The following is a 13,786-nucleotide window of genomic DNA, read 5'->3' on the forward strand; positions in this document are numbered from 1 at the left end:
GCCAGCCTGCTCCAGTGGAATCTCACTAAATGAAAGAAGACAACTGAGTTTGGGGTGTGACTGGCAGGTGAAATGACTATGCGCCAGGCAAGGCAACACTCCCTTCCAGCAAGAAACATCCTTACAAAGCTGTATTATTACAGAATAGTATTGCCAGAGAGTAAGGAGCACTAAAAATGATCCATATTTTTTAAAATGTGTGTGCAGAACAAAAGCAAATAGGCATGCAGATCAAGTAGTGATTAAGCATGCTGTAGTGGGGTTCAGAGTGTCAGACTAGGATTCAAACCCTGACTCAGACCCAGGTTCAAATCCTGACTCAGCCACGAAGCTCTCACTGGGTGACCTTGGGCAGTTGCTATCTCTCAGCCTAACCCATCTCACAGGGTTGTTGTGAAGATAAAATAGAGGGGAGGGTGGAACCATATATGCTGCCTGCAGTTCCTTAGAGAAAGGCTGGGATGTAACAGTAATAAATAACTGTAACACACAAACAGAAACAAACAAACAAACAAACTTGCAACATGTTCTCTTTTTAAAGCAATGATCTCTGGGGACATCCTCTTTAACTGCACCTTCCTTGTGCAAAATTAACGCTCAAACTATCAGTTACATGCTCTCAAACATATCTTCCCCATATGTTCAGTCAAATTAACACTCCCTACTCATTAAGAACATAAGAAGGGCTGTGCTGGATCAGACCAACAGACTATCTAGTCAAGCTTTCTGTTCCCACAGTGGCCAACCAGATGCTCATGGGAAGCCCATGAGCAGGACATGAGCGCAGTAGCAGCTTCCCCTTCGTGTTCCTCAGCAACTGATATTCAGAGGCATACCGCATATGATACTGAAAGTTGCCCTTTTCACAAGATCGCCTCTCAGTGTGACAACAGGGGATCACGCAGAAGAAAATGAGTGAATATCCGGGGCACCGTTTTAGAGACAGTGTGAGAGGTTGCATTGACTTGACATGTAACACAACCCCTATAGCTCAGGGATGCAGAACAATATATTGGTGGAGGGCTGGATGTCCCGCATCAGGCATTCCATGGGCCCAAGACATTGGTGGGTGTGGGCTGAAGACATCGGTGGGCCTGGCCGCAGACACTGACTTCACTGCCCCGCCCATTTTAGCCTTTCTCTGTGCCGAGAGGAGCAGCTGCTTCTCCCAGCACTGGCTGTGTCCCTGGCTTCGTGTAGCACCTAGTGTCCCCACGGAGGTGTCACACGAAGCAACATGGCTGGTCTTCCCAGTGCCAGCCGAATTGTCTGCTGGCTCGCATCCCTGCTTTTATCTCCAATCCGAGATCGGAGATAACTTTCTCCTCCCAGTTGGAGAGACTGGCGGTAACAGCGGGGATTCCTGCAGGGGGAACCCCACCCGATGAAGGAACCCGTGGCTCTGTGGGCTGGATTTGGAAGCCTGGCAAGCTGGATTACGCATGCAGGGCAGGGGTTGTGCACCCCTGCTATAGCCGGTTGCTTTCGGAACGGCTGAGATAGGCATGTGGTGTGCACTGGTTGCCATTTGACTCCAACTGGAATATTTTAGGATGAGGGAAAGGTCATGAGAGGGCTGAGTGGTATGAATGCTGATTAATTTTTTTCCTTCTACCAATAACCAAAATCACATGAAGGCAGTAACAACTGGAAGTCATGACTACCTCACTGCCATATGCGGGCTCAGTCAACATGAGCAGGTGCTTTTTCCCCATATGCCCCAGCCCGGTTATTCATGGCATAAAAATACAACCAGGATATACAAATGCCCACCCTAATAAGAATAACTGGACTACCAAAAATAGTATATAAAAAGATCATATTAAATTTTTACTATGAGTAAATCTACTAGTGATATTTTATCACCATTTCAGGGTGGAAAATGAACCTTCCTGAGTAAATAAAAGCTGAGATGAATGACACAAGGCGTGTCTGAAAGTTATTCACTGAGCTGAAATATTCTACTGCTGCTTAAACTATTTGTGACAACTGAATACTCATTATTAAGACATTTCCATCAAGACAGCTTTGAGCAAACCAGCCTCCATATAACCGAGCATATAACTTACTGGAGCACCCATGTGTTCTAGAGCAAGTTCTTTTGATGCCGCTCACTCAGGACTTTTAACAGTATTTATAGTTTTCTCAGCCTCCCAGTCTGAGGGGCGGGGGGGCCCATACCTTAGACAATTTGGGAGAGCATCTCCAGTTTTAAAAAAAGACCCCAGGTAGCACAGCTAGCACGGAGGCCATGGAGAACTGCTGCCAGTCAGAGGATATTGGGTGTGGTTGACTAACGGTGAGGAACCAGTGGCATAACAGACCCAGAGTTCACAAGGACACTGCACCACCACTTTTTCATTAGCAGAGATGCTGACCTCACCTACCGCCCCCCTCAGAATTCCCTGTTCACTCTGAGCTGAGCTGCAATCCTTACAGTAGGTGCGGGGGGTGGGGGGAGAGATAAAGTTTCCCAGCAACAATACCTTGTTCCCTGTTGTGAAAGTATTTGGGGGGTGGCATAGCCTTGAATAGGCAATTAGCTTTACAAAAGACCTGCTCCTGGTGGAGAAAACACTGCTAGAACTGGCTTTGTTGCTCTGGATCAACACAACTACCTGCAATTTTAGACTCTCCATGGTGATGTGGCTATGGGGATTGCCATGATGAGCACCTGCACTTCAAAAATGAACCATTACACTCCCAGGAGGGACCATAACTCAGAGGTAGAACACACGCTTGGTATGAAGAACGTCCCTGATATCTCCCGTTTTAAAATTAGCATCTGACAATTGATGGGACCCTGGAGAGCAGCTACCAGTGAATAGACAATACTGGGCGAGAAGGACAAATAGACTAACCTAGTATAAGGCGGGTTCCTGTATTTATAGTGGATGGTTCAGATATACCACCAAACCATGAATGAGTCTTCAAGCCCCCTCACTCACAGCGATTCCTACCCTCTTTTCCTGGTTTGAGGCAAATTAATTTGCTCAAACTGGTAAACGATGGTTTAAGCTTCCCTTGTTCAAACTGGTAAACGACGGTTTGAGCTTGCCTTGGAAACTTGTTCTGGTATTATCTCTGAACCAGCCCAGAGTTGAATTCAGTGTGTGTGTGTTCAGTAATCTACTATATGTCTTTGGGTAGGTAACTACCACAGCAACTAGACATCCACCCTGTCCTCCCCTCTTTTTTGTATTTCCAATAAAAACACCATTATCACAACTCTCAAACTTGGAGTGCCAGATCTGTGCACGGGATCAAACAGGCTCCCTTCTGAGCACTTAAGAGATGAGTTTTAGTGAGACACAATGCTGAGCACAGGTTCCATCATTCGCTGGTAAGTGGACCCTTTCAGTCTCCAAGTCTCCAAGGAAAATCTGTTTCACCTGAAGACCCTAAGCCAGAGTGCTGAAATTGCTGAAATTGCAGACAGAAAGCTCAATCCCTCTAACCCTGGTCGCCTTTATTAAAAAATATTTTTGTTGTGTCATTGGAAGTTGCAGGTGAACTCCTTCAGCAAGTTCCACAGGGGGCTGAACATGAAAACATTTCAAAGCATTTGTAACTGTGGCTGAACTGAGGGAAGCATCAAGTAGTAAACAATGCCTCTTCAGAGCTAGTTCGGAATTGTAGGAGTTGTAGTCCAACAGATCTGGAGGGCACCAGGTTAGGGAAAGCAGTGCTAAACAATATGTTAGCATGATGTCCAAACGAGGCCAATGAATCAGACCAGCACCTAACTAGTCCAGTACTGTCTGCTCTTAGGTAGTATTCAACAGTGCAGCCATGGCAGTGCTAATGAAATTGCCTTAGTCTAAACCAACAATTGTGCAACCTAAGTAGCGCTTGCTAGGGCAATGGGAAAAAGTGGTGATTGGCTGCCAAAATTTGGCAGCCAATCGCCACTTCTTCCCATTTCCATGGCAAGCGCTGGTCATGATGCACGATCAGTGGTTTTGGATACACTACCCTTACTAGCAGCAGCTCTGCAAAAACTCCAGTTGAGGTGTTTTCAGCCCTGTTACTCGGTATCCTTTTAAATGGAGATGCTGAGAACTGGACCTGGGACATTCATCGTGCTCTGCTACCGAACCTTGGCCCTCCCCACAGAGAGCAGTCCTGCAAGTGCAGCTCTCAGTTCACAAATGAGAAGGCGGGTGGGTGGGGATTGGGAGAAGCAAATCCCGGCTCACGGGTTGTTAACATGGCTTCATTGTTTGCTCAGTATGTTGAATTGCTTTAAATGTTGTGCAACTTTTTAAAATTAAGAACAATATTTCACTTCCTGTCAACTCAGGTGCCTTTGTTATGGAAAGGTGATTTATATTTCTTTTGGAACACTAACTGGATACACCAGCCTTCCCCAATGGACATGCTGGTTGGGGATGATGGTAGTTGTAGTTGTTGCCTTGGGACTAGAGAGTAAAAGGGAAGCACACTCTAGCTTCTGACATCAGCCAGGGGATTCAGGGCTAGTGGGGGGCTGCACCACCTACTTCCTGGGAATAATGCCAAGTGGGAGACCACTCTGGCCCACCCATCGCCCTGAGAAGGAGTAGTTGCAGGGAGCTCGCTTCCCCCTCCCTACCAGAAAGAGCACTCAGCTTCAACTGACAATTGCTCTGGGAGCACAGAAATAAGGGGGAAAGAATGCTCTGGCCCCATCCATCAGTCAAAGGAACACAAAGAACACCAGCAAGGAAAGAGCAGCCTGGCCCAAGGTGCATTTAAAGGCCCTTTTGTAGCTCACCACCATGCTCTGGTGATCTCATTCCTCTTCCTTTCCCCCCTCCACTCCCCTTCCTTTGTGCATTTTGTCATTTTAGTTTGTAAGCAGGGCCTGTCTATCTCTTTTTATTGATGTGAGCCACCTTAGGAAAGCATCATTGTCTGAAAAGCAGGATAAAAATACAGCAAATAAGTATTAATAAATAATAATTCAACCCATCTGGGGGCACCAGGTTGGGGAAGACTGATACATAAAGATATAGTTAGCTTTTCATTCACTTTCTCCTTGCTGGCATCTCCTTCACCTTCGCAGATGGAAAAGCAAGCAGATCAAATCTCTTCCATTGTTCCTTGGCATGTGATAAAAGAGTACAAGTACTATTATATGTTGTTGACTGAACACGTCATGCAGTTTTAAGTATACCATCAGGTCAATGCACTTTTACATTCTCATCACATAGGAGAGTCTGTATCAAGTTTACATATGGGATTAGAAGAGGCCAATCAGCAATGCCTAACATATAATGAACTCAAGCTGGGGGAAAAGGTGCAATTCATTTGGGATGTAGCTAAGATTCAAGTTTAATGATACAGAGGCAAAGTGTCAGGGGAAGATACACCTTCTCCTATAGGTTTGTCGACTGTCTTGCCAACTTAAGAAGCTGAGATCCTTGCCAGCTAGTAAGTAATCATCTTGTGACCCAAAACAAATAAAACCGAGATGTGTTCTTTCTCTCTCCATGCTTTAGGCTCTTGTTGCATTCGTTTTTTCCAAGCTGACTCACTTAATTTTTGAGAAGTACATTTGTCTCCACCCTCCTATGCGATCAATCCCATTCTTTATTCCATCGTGGGATGTTGGCACCATGCTTGATGTTACATAACCACGTTTTTGAGAAATACATTCTTCCAAGAACAGGCAACAAAGGCTCTTGTGATATATGTTTTTAAGGTTTTTTTTTCTGTTCCAATGTTTTGATGGTTGCGATCATAGAGACGGAGTGTCCCTCCCTCTGCCTCACCAGTGCAAGGTTTCCCCTACCATACAAAACAAAGTCCAAAACCATACAAAGGTTAGGATTGTCACAAACTTCCTAACTACCAAAACAGGGTGGAACTTATGGGAGCAAGTACACTGGACTCATCATGTACGCTAGATTTAACTTGCTTAGGGTCCAACACAATGGAGGGTGCATTCACACAAGCATTTTACCAATGATTTATGGCTGCAACTACTTCTGAATATTCCCCTATTGCTCCATATATATCCTATTGCTCCATCCTATAAACCAATATGTGCTTGTTGCTAAAACTCTAGGTATAAGGTACAGCAATATACGTAAACCTTTTTTATGATGCTGCTGTAGGACTGTGTGATGAATAAACTCTTCAGTGTTGGAACATGAAGCCATATAATTTAGGTTGGGAAGTACAGTGCTGGCAAAAATAAAGTTTCGCTTTGGAAATTTTCATGCATACCCAAAAGGTGACACAGTGTACTTGCATTGGCAGATATCACAGCAATGTGTACTGTAACCACAAACTAGCAGTTTTAAGAATTCTGGCATAATACACTGAGAAGACATAAAATCCTGCTTACTTTCTCCACCTTTACCAAAGAACTCTGTGCCAGCAGAAATGCTACAGGGTGGACAACAGATAACAACTTAGAGATCATTCAAAAAACAGACAATGGGATGGAAGCCAATTTTTGTTTTTTATGGAATTAAACAGAGAGGGCTGGATCCAGAATTAGTCATACTTGAGTAGACTCATTGAAATCAATGGGGAGGGGCCACAGCTCAGTGGTAGAGCACATGAGACAACCCCTTCCGAATCCAGTTAAAAAGAAAAGAAAAAAGTATCTTGGGCAGGGGTCCTATCCAGCTTGACCACGTAAAACATTGGCAAGCTGCTGCCAGTCAAACATTAGTGAGTTAGGTAGACCAAGAAACTGATTTGGTGCAAGACAGATTCAGTGCATACATACATACATACAGATAGACAGACATAAAAAGAGAGAGAGAGAGGTGTAAAGTGGCACAACACCAAAGCAATGAGGAGGCTCTGGATCCTCTCTGGATGCAGTCAGTCAGGTTAAAATATGTAAGAAAGACTAACAACAGAGTAATTTCAAAATATATTTAGAGCTAAATGTTTTGCCGTCTGCTTTCATCAGTAGGTGTAATGTTAAATGGATACTAAGAGTGGCAGTTTGGAATGCTGGGAGTTGAAAATTCTTAAGGAGAAAAAAAAACAGAGGGATGACTGGTATAAAACTTATGAATTGTCCTCCATATTAAGGCCATAGGGACCAAGCATCTGCAAATCCAGAAATTTTCCTTTCTGTCAAGCATGTCACTGTCCTTTGTTCAATTGGAAGCACAGTCTATTTGATTTACAATCGCTTTCAATTGAGCAAACAAAGGCGCCAATTAGGGATTTCCTCCTAATGCAAATACTAGCTTCAGAAGAGGGATCCTCCTCAGGACCGCAGCAGGGGAGGAAAGGAGAGGAAAGGCATATATTCCCTCTCCATGCCTGGTCTGTTCCCATTAATCATCAGTCCCCCAGCTGATGCAATTTGCACTTTAAAAAAAAACTGCCTTAAGTTCTCAGGCAGGTTAGAGTAGCTTTTAATCAGCATGCGATACACAGCTAAACCAAGAGTCCAGCACTTTCCATAAGTACTTGGATATATTTAAAGGCTAGGTCAGGACACTTACATTTTCCAGGCATTTTTGTGATCATTTTATTGATTAACGACTGAGTAGTGCTTATTATTGAATGGTTTTAATCCACCATTTTATTTGGTGTTGGGTTTTATGCCATTTGTGTTTTTAGATTCTTTGCTGTTTTAATCTGCTGATTTTTCAATTTTGTCATTTTGTTTAATTGTTTCAATTGTATTACTGTGAGCCCTTAGAAGAATGTTATTTAAATTGAAAAGCAGGATTATAAATACTCCAAACAATTGGTCCATAATACAAAACATAGCTTTCGGTTGTTCCTTTTTAGCAATAGTTTCAGGTTAATGAACAGAGCTGCCAAAATTTTATTGATGCTAGCCAAGCTATGAAAATATTTTATTAATAGAATGTAGGAAGTGACTGCATTGCATTACAGATGTCTGAATATCTTTAAAGTTATCTGCCATCAAATTTTAATTTTTAATTTATTTCTTGCTGTTGAAACATTAAAATGAACTGATCTATTCCAAATAAATAAGTGAATACTAGCCAATGGTACCTTGGAGGTCCCAATGGCAGCCATGGAACAAATGATGGAAAACTTCTAGATACACACACACACACGCAGTGGCTGGGTTCACGTAACATGCTAATCCGTGCTTAGTGGTTGACTGTGGGTTGATGTTGAATTATGGGTTGTTGTTGAGCCATGGGTTATCGTGCTGTCTGAACGCAGTGTGTTTTCTGCAGGGTAGGTTATCACGCTGTCTGAATGGAGTGTTTTCTGGCTTGTTAATCACCCTGAACAACCCAACAACACACCATGTGTTCTCAAGGTGGCTTGTTCAAGAAAAATAAGCCACCCTGCATGGTTAATAAGCCACCCTGCAGAAAACATACTGTGAACATAAGTATGTTTTCTGCATACGTATAAGTATGTTTTCAACAACACAATAGCCCGCGGTTCAACAACAACCCACACTCAACCACTGAGTGTGGGTTAGCGTGTTGTGTGAACCTGGTCATTGTGTGCTCCTGCTGCCACATTCTCCTGCTTTCCCAAGTGCCAGGACAGAGCACCCCCAAATGACAGACACCACAGATAATAAGCAGCAGGAACAATAGCAGAAGAGCTGGCAATTAGTTGAGAGCTTGGGTGGCCTCTTGGGAGAAAAGCAGTGAAGAAAGGGAGGCAAACGGAAATGTTAGGGTCTCACAGGATAGGCAAGACTCTGCCTTCCTCAGCAAAGGGGTAAGTCAGTCATTGCTTAACAAGAACACCGGAATAACCCTCATATGGAGGCAAGTAAGTGCAGACCCTGGCATCAAGAAGAGAAAGAAGGGAGCTGTCCAGTTGGATTCTCCAACTCATGGTGCTGAACCCTGTCAGCAGTTCTGGGCTCCTTGCAGTGCTCTGTTCTAGAGCTTTGCACCACTGAGCTAGGATTGAAGACAGAAGCACTGCTACTCCAGATACCTTGCTTGTACCACATGAAGCAGCCCTTTTTGGCCCTATCAGCTCCACTTTCCAAATCACTGGGTGTGTTTTTTCTTCTTACTCCCACAGAAGTCTGAGAAGCAGTGAAACTAGCTTCTGGTCTAGTCATCTGTACTCCTAACAAACTTTAAAAACAAGCAAAATAACTCTTGACTGTTCTGGAAAGGGACATGCACACACAGTTCAAAGCAAAATGAAGTTTAAAGGTTAAAGAAAATGTTCCCAGAATTGTAGGACATTGCTATTGTGAAGCAAATCACCTCTCACTATTTCTATTCTTTCTAAAGGTCTCCTCATAAAGACAGAGCTTTACTATAGATTTGTTTCATGGTACAAAGAGGTGGCACAACCCTCGACTATGCGGACACCCTTGAAACTTGGTTCCTGTTTATTCCAGTCCTTCTATTTATTCTTAGTGTGTGTGTGTGTGTGTTACTGTGCTGGTGCTCAGGCACAGTTGGGGCTTCAAACAGCAACTTTTCAAGTCCATAGGCCGGTACCCCTTGCAGCAAGCCACTCAAAATGGTGGGCAAAACAGAGTATTTCTGTCCTCTCTGACTCCAGCCCTAGACAGCCCATTTGCTCTCCTTGACTTGGCCTAAATGTATATACATCCAGGTCTGGCCACGGTCTTTACCTGGATAGCACCCTAATTTAGGTCTTGCTTGCCTATTTGTCTCCATCTTCTTGTGTCGACCTTCTCTCTGCCTGCTGACCACTTCCTCTCATGATCCACCCTTTGGACAAGTGCCATTGCTTTTTACATTATAGTTTCATATGGCTATTTGGGCAGAGCTATAAGGTTCTGCTCCACTTGCTGAGTGTAAGCTGCCGCTGTTCAGGGTACTGCAGCTAAAAAAGGCTAAGAGGAATGAGAAGTTAAGAAACTGCAATGTTTTCATACAAGTACTCTAATAAAACCAAGATTTTTTAAAAAAGTATTTAGTTGATTTGTACCTCACCTTTCTACCAAGAAAATGGCACTCAAGGTGGCTTACGATCACAGCTAAATGAAAACTTAATTTAAGCAACAATAGAACAAATATATTAAAAACACAATTAAAAACACAACAATAACAGAATAAAAACAGCACCCATCCCAACAGACCAGTTTATATGCCAAAAGCTTGCTTGAAAAAACAGTATTTGTCTGCCAGTGGAAGGACAACAGAGAGGGACCCAACCTACCCTCCTTTGGCAGGGAATTCCACAGCCTGAAAGCAACCACTGGGAAGGCCCTTTCTTGCGTCACCACCACATGCACCTCTGAAGGCAGTGGTATCAAAAGAAGGGCCCCTCCTGCGGATCTTAAAACCTGGGCAGGCTCATACGGGAGAAGGCAGTCTTTCAAGTAGCCTAGTCCCAAGCTGTAGAGGGCTTTATAGGTCAGAACTAGCGCTCTGAATTGTGCCCAGAAACAGACCAGTTAAACGTGAAGCTAGAAGTCACATGCTCCCTGTAAACAGCCCCAAGTCAACATTCTGGCCCTAGCATTCTGGCCCAGCTGAAATGTCTGAACAGGTGTCAAAGGTAGCCCCGTGTGGTTGGCACATTAGCCTTAGCTGCACAAATGCACTTCTGGCCACTGCCGAAACCATGCAAGCTCCAACCCAATTTTGTTTTATCAGAAACATGTCTAAGAAATGGAAGCATTATTTTAAGCTACTCTTGCTTCCTTACAAACAGAAGTGCTGTCTTTAACCCCAAGAACCACAAAATCTAATTTGGCATAGGAATGGCCTCAGAGTGCATCTGACTATTCCACCATTCCTAAGACTTCGTTCCATTAAATTTGATGGAACCTCAAATCAGTAACCTTAAATCATGGGCATCTCTGAGCATATTTCTCACAGTCTGCCAATAGCATTCTAGAGCCCTAGGTATACATGTAAGCAAAACATCTTTTTCAGTACTAATGATAAACAGAACACATGCCTAATTTAATGTGGGAATGGCTGGCCGCTCAACACTTAAATTTTTCACAGCATTTGCAGGCTCTGCTGCAATGCTGCAGATCTGCTTTGTGCACCCAGCAAACACACAAATGGTTTGAAAAGATGATTAGAAAGCTACAGATTGCCTTTGATGGAAAAAGAAGAAACACTAACCTGGTGAAGAATGCAGCACTACTTATGAAGGAGATTTCATCAGCTAAATCCATCTCCTCCGAACGCAAACTGTCCATTAAATGGATGCTAACCCGGGGAATTCCATCTGACAGTCTCGGCTGCGGCACTAAACATGCCAGAGAAGATCCTTCTTGTTTGGACTTTGTGATCTAGAGAAACAAAGTAAAATGAAATATAAAATTGAGAAGGGGTAGAGAAATCTTCCCAGCTCATTTGCAGCAGGCAGGATTTAAAAAAAAATTAATATAGTGAGTTCACAGCAAAGAATGAGTCAGCAATTTCCCCCCTGCTAAATGAACAACAACAAAAACGAACCTCCTGCTAGACGGTGACTGTAAAGGTAGGAAGCCACAACAAGAAGTATCAAGCAGGAGTCTCACAGCATATTAAAGGAAAACATAAAAAATAAAGCTGGATATTTTATCAACTATGTAATATCACAGAAGGTTGAACTAAGGCTTTTTGTGTGTTCCCTTTCTACCAAAGAAATTACCACCTCATGTTATCTTCCCCAAATAAGTAGATGTGGATGATGATGATGTAGTTGGTAACATACATGGAGCTCAGACTGCCATTACAGCAATAATGTCATACAATTAGAGGTGTAAGCTATTATGTATATTATGTCACCAGGAGTATTCAACAGCTGAATAGTGGTGAGTCAACTATATTTATGGTACTGTAACAGGTAATACTGTTAAACTGTTTGATTTATAGGACTATTTTATTTGCACATTCAGACAAGTTTTTAAAAATATATAAAAATGCACATTTAGACAATTTTTTTTAAATCCTTCTAACACAAGAGCTTCAGAACAGCTTTACTGCAATAACTACGCGAGCATGGAAAGAACTAATAAAAAATAGCCTGGTTCCAGTCCTGAGGCTACTTGCATGTACAAGAGTGAACTCCAAAGGTATTATATTTATTACGTTTATATCCCATTTTAACTCCTAGGAGTTCAAGCTTAGGGATGTTATTATATTAAGAGGTATAGAAATATCAATAACAATAACAACAACAACAAAAACAACAGGTGGCATATAATATTTCTTCTCCTGTTCCCCCATTTTATCTTCATAATTGTCTGGTTACGTAGAGGGATAGTGACTGGCCCAAGGTCACCCAGTGAAGTCTATGACTGAGTGAGAATTTGAACCTGCGTCTCCTTTGTAGACAATGCTCATATATTCTGTCCACAAAGAGTTGACCCCAATATTGCAATGAACCGGGAAACTGTGCTTGCTGGAAGCTCCATCTGCATCCAATCACTCATGGACTTTTGTTCCAAGATCTTGGGGCCTGTTGTCCATGCAGCAAGTCTCCCCCCATCACTGGCTTCTTGCAGCTCTTCCAAGTCAAAGATACGGGGCGGGGGAAGAGTACCAGAAAATAAATGTGCAAAGTAGGGCAGAGATTTCCATGACAATCAGCATAGATCCTATTTGGCTTGCAGATGCCATGTGTTGACACTTAAAAAGGACTCCATCTCAAAGCCTCCATGTATGTCTATAATATATCCAAATGGCCAATACTTCCATGGAACATTAGCATTCTAATTCACCATAGCAAAATAACAGCAAGAACACCACCACCAAGTCTGCCCCCCCCCCACTTTTTTGCTCATTTATCTGATATTGTCAAATATGGTATGGAACCTAAATTGTGACTCAACTACAGAATGACCTGGTTCACATGACATGACAGCCCACCGTGGGTTAATTAACCCTTGGAGTGCCATGGCAAGCTCCAGTCAGGAGTTGCCATGGCTTATAGTGTCATCCAAACCCAGCTGGCAGGGGTAATTTGAGGGTTAAACAATCCTCGCAGGCCCCATGGTCTGTTTTAGGGTTCCACAAGCATTGTTTAACCCTCAAATAACCCCCACCGACGGCATGCACCATAGCTACCTGCAGGTAAATTAACCCACAATGGACTGTCGTGTTGTGCAAACTAGCCCAATATAAGTTACTGATCTGGGTTAACTTCCCTGGGGAACAATTTCTTTGCTGCTTATCCTATAATAGCATTAACTATTATACCAGGAAAAATTCCAAAGAGGTGGCCAAGTTAGTCTGTTGCAGCAAGAATCCTCTGGTACCCTAAAGGTTAACATATATATTGTAGCATAGATTTTTGTGGGCCTGAGCCCAAAGTGGGTTCTAGCCCACAAAACCTTATGCCATAATACACTTGTGTTAATCTTTTAGATGCCAGAAGAATCTTTGATGTTTAAACCACAATAAATTGTGCATTAATTGCTTCCTTTGCTTGTGCATACAGCATATGCACATCCATACAAGTGGACATTCCAATGGATTTCTTGAGTAGATGATAGAGGAGATCAAAGTTGTTCGGGAGCCATTGCTATCAACTGGTTATGTCTTTGTAGAAGGCATTATTCATTTCATTTCACTTCATTTATTATATTCCTATACCGCCCCATAGCTGAAGCTCTCTGTGAAGCCCCTTTTAAGTGTCTGGACATTAGCCTGGAGCTGTATCTAGTATGCTCTGACCAAGAATGGTGTCAAAGAGCAACCAGGAAAGACACAACTGAAGATTGTAGTTTAGATATGTCAGGAATCAGCGTTCCACATGATCTCTGAATGCGAACTCCCTTGTTAGCAACAGTGACAGAGCCTAAGTCTAGAAGCTGCTGGCCTATAAAGAAACAGCAAAAAGCCTTGTGACACCTTCAAGCAGCCTTCCTCAACCTCCAGATGTTTTGGAC

The 13,786-nt window shown here is 43.0% G+C and overlaps 1 protein-coding gene across 3 annotated transcripts in view; it reads right to left on the reverse strand.

Moving 5' to 3' along the window:
- The window catches only part of FAM13A (family with sequence similarity 13 member A), a 196,142-nt gene that overhangs the window by 109,162 nt on the left and 73,194 nt on the right, over positions 1-13,786 (reverse strand). For all 3 annotated transcript variants that reach the window (XM_084855625.1, XM_084855624.1, XM_084855623.1), the window contains one exon: positions 11,031-11,200. In XM_084855625.1, coding sequence (XP_084711751.1) covers positions 11,031-11,200 — 170 coding nt within the window. The remainder of the gene's footprint in view (positions 1-11,030; positions 11,201-13,786) is intronic.

The sequence above is a fragment of the Heloderma suspectum genome, chromosome 5 (assembly GCF_057233095.1).
Source record: "Heloderma suspectum isolate Gila_16-S chromosome 5, 16-S_ref, whole genome shotgun sequence".
Classification (NCBI taxonomy): Eukaryota; Metazoa; Chordata; class Lepidosauria; order Squamata; family Helodermatidae; genus Heloderma; species Heloderma suspectum.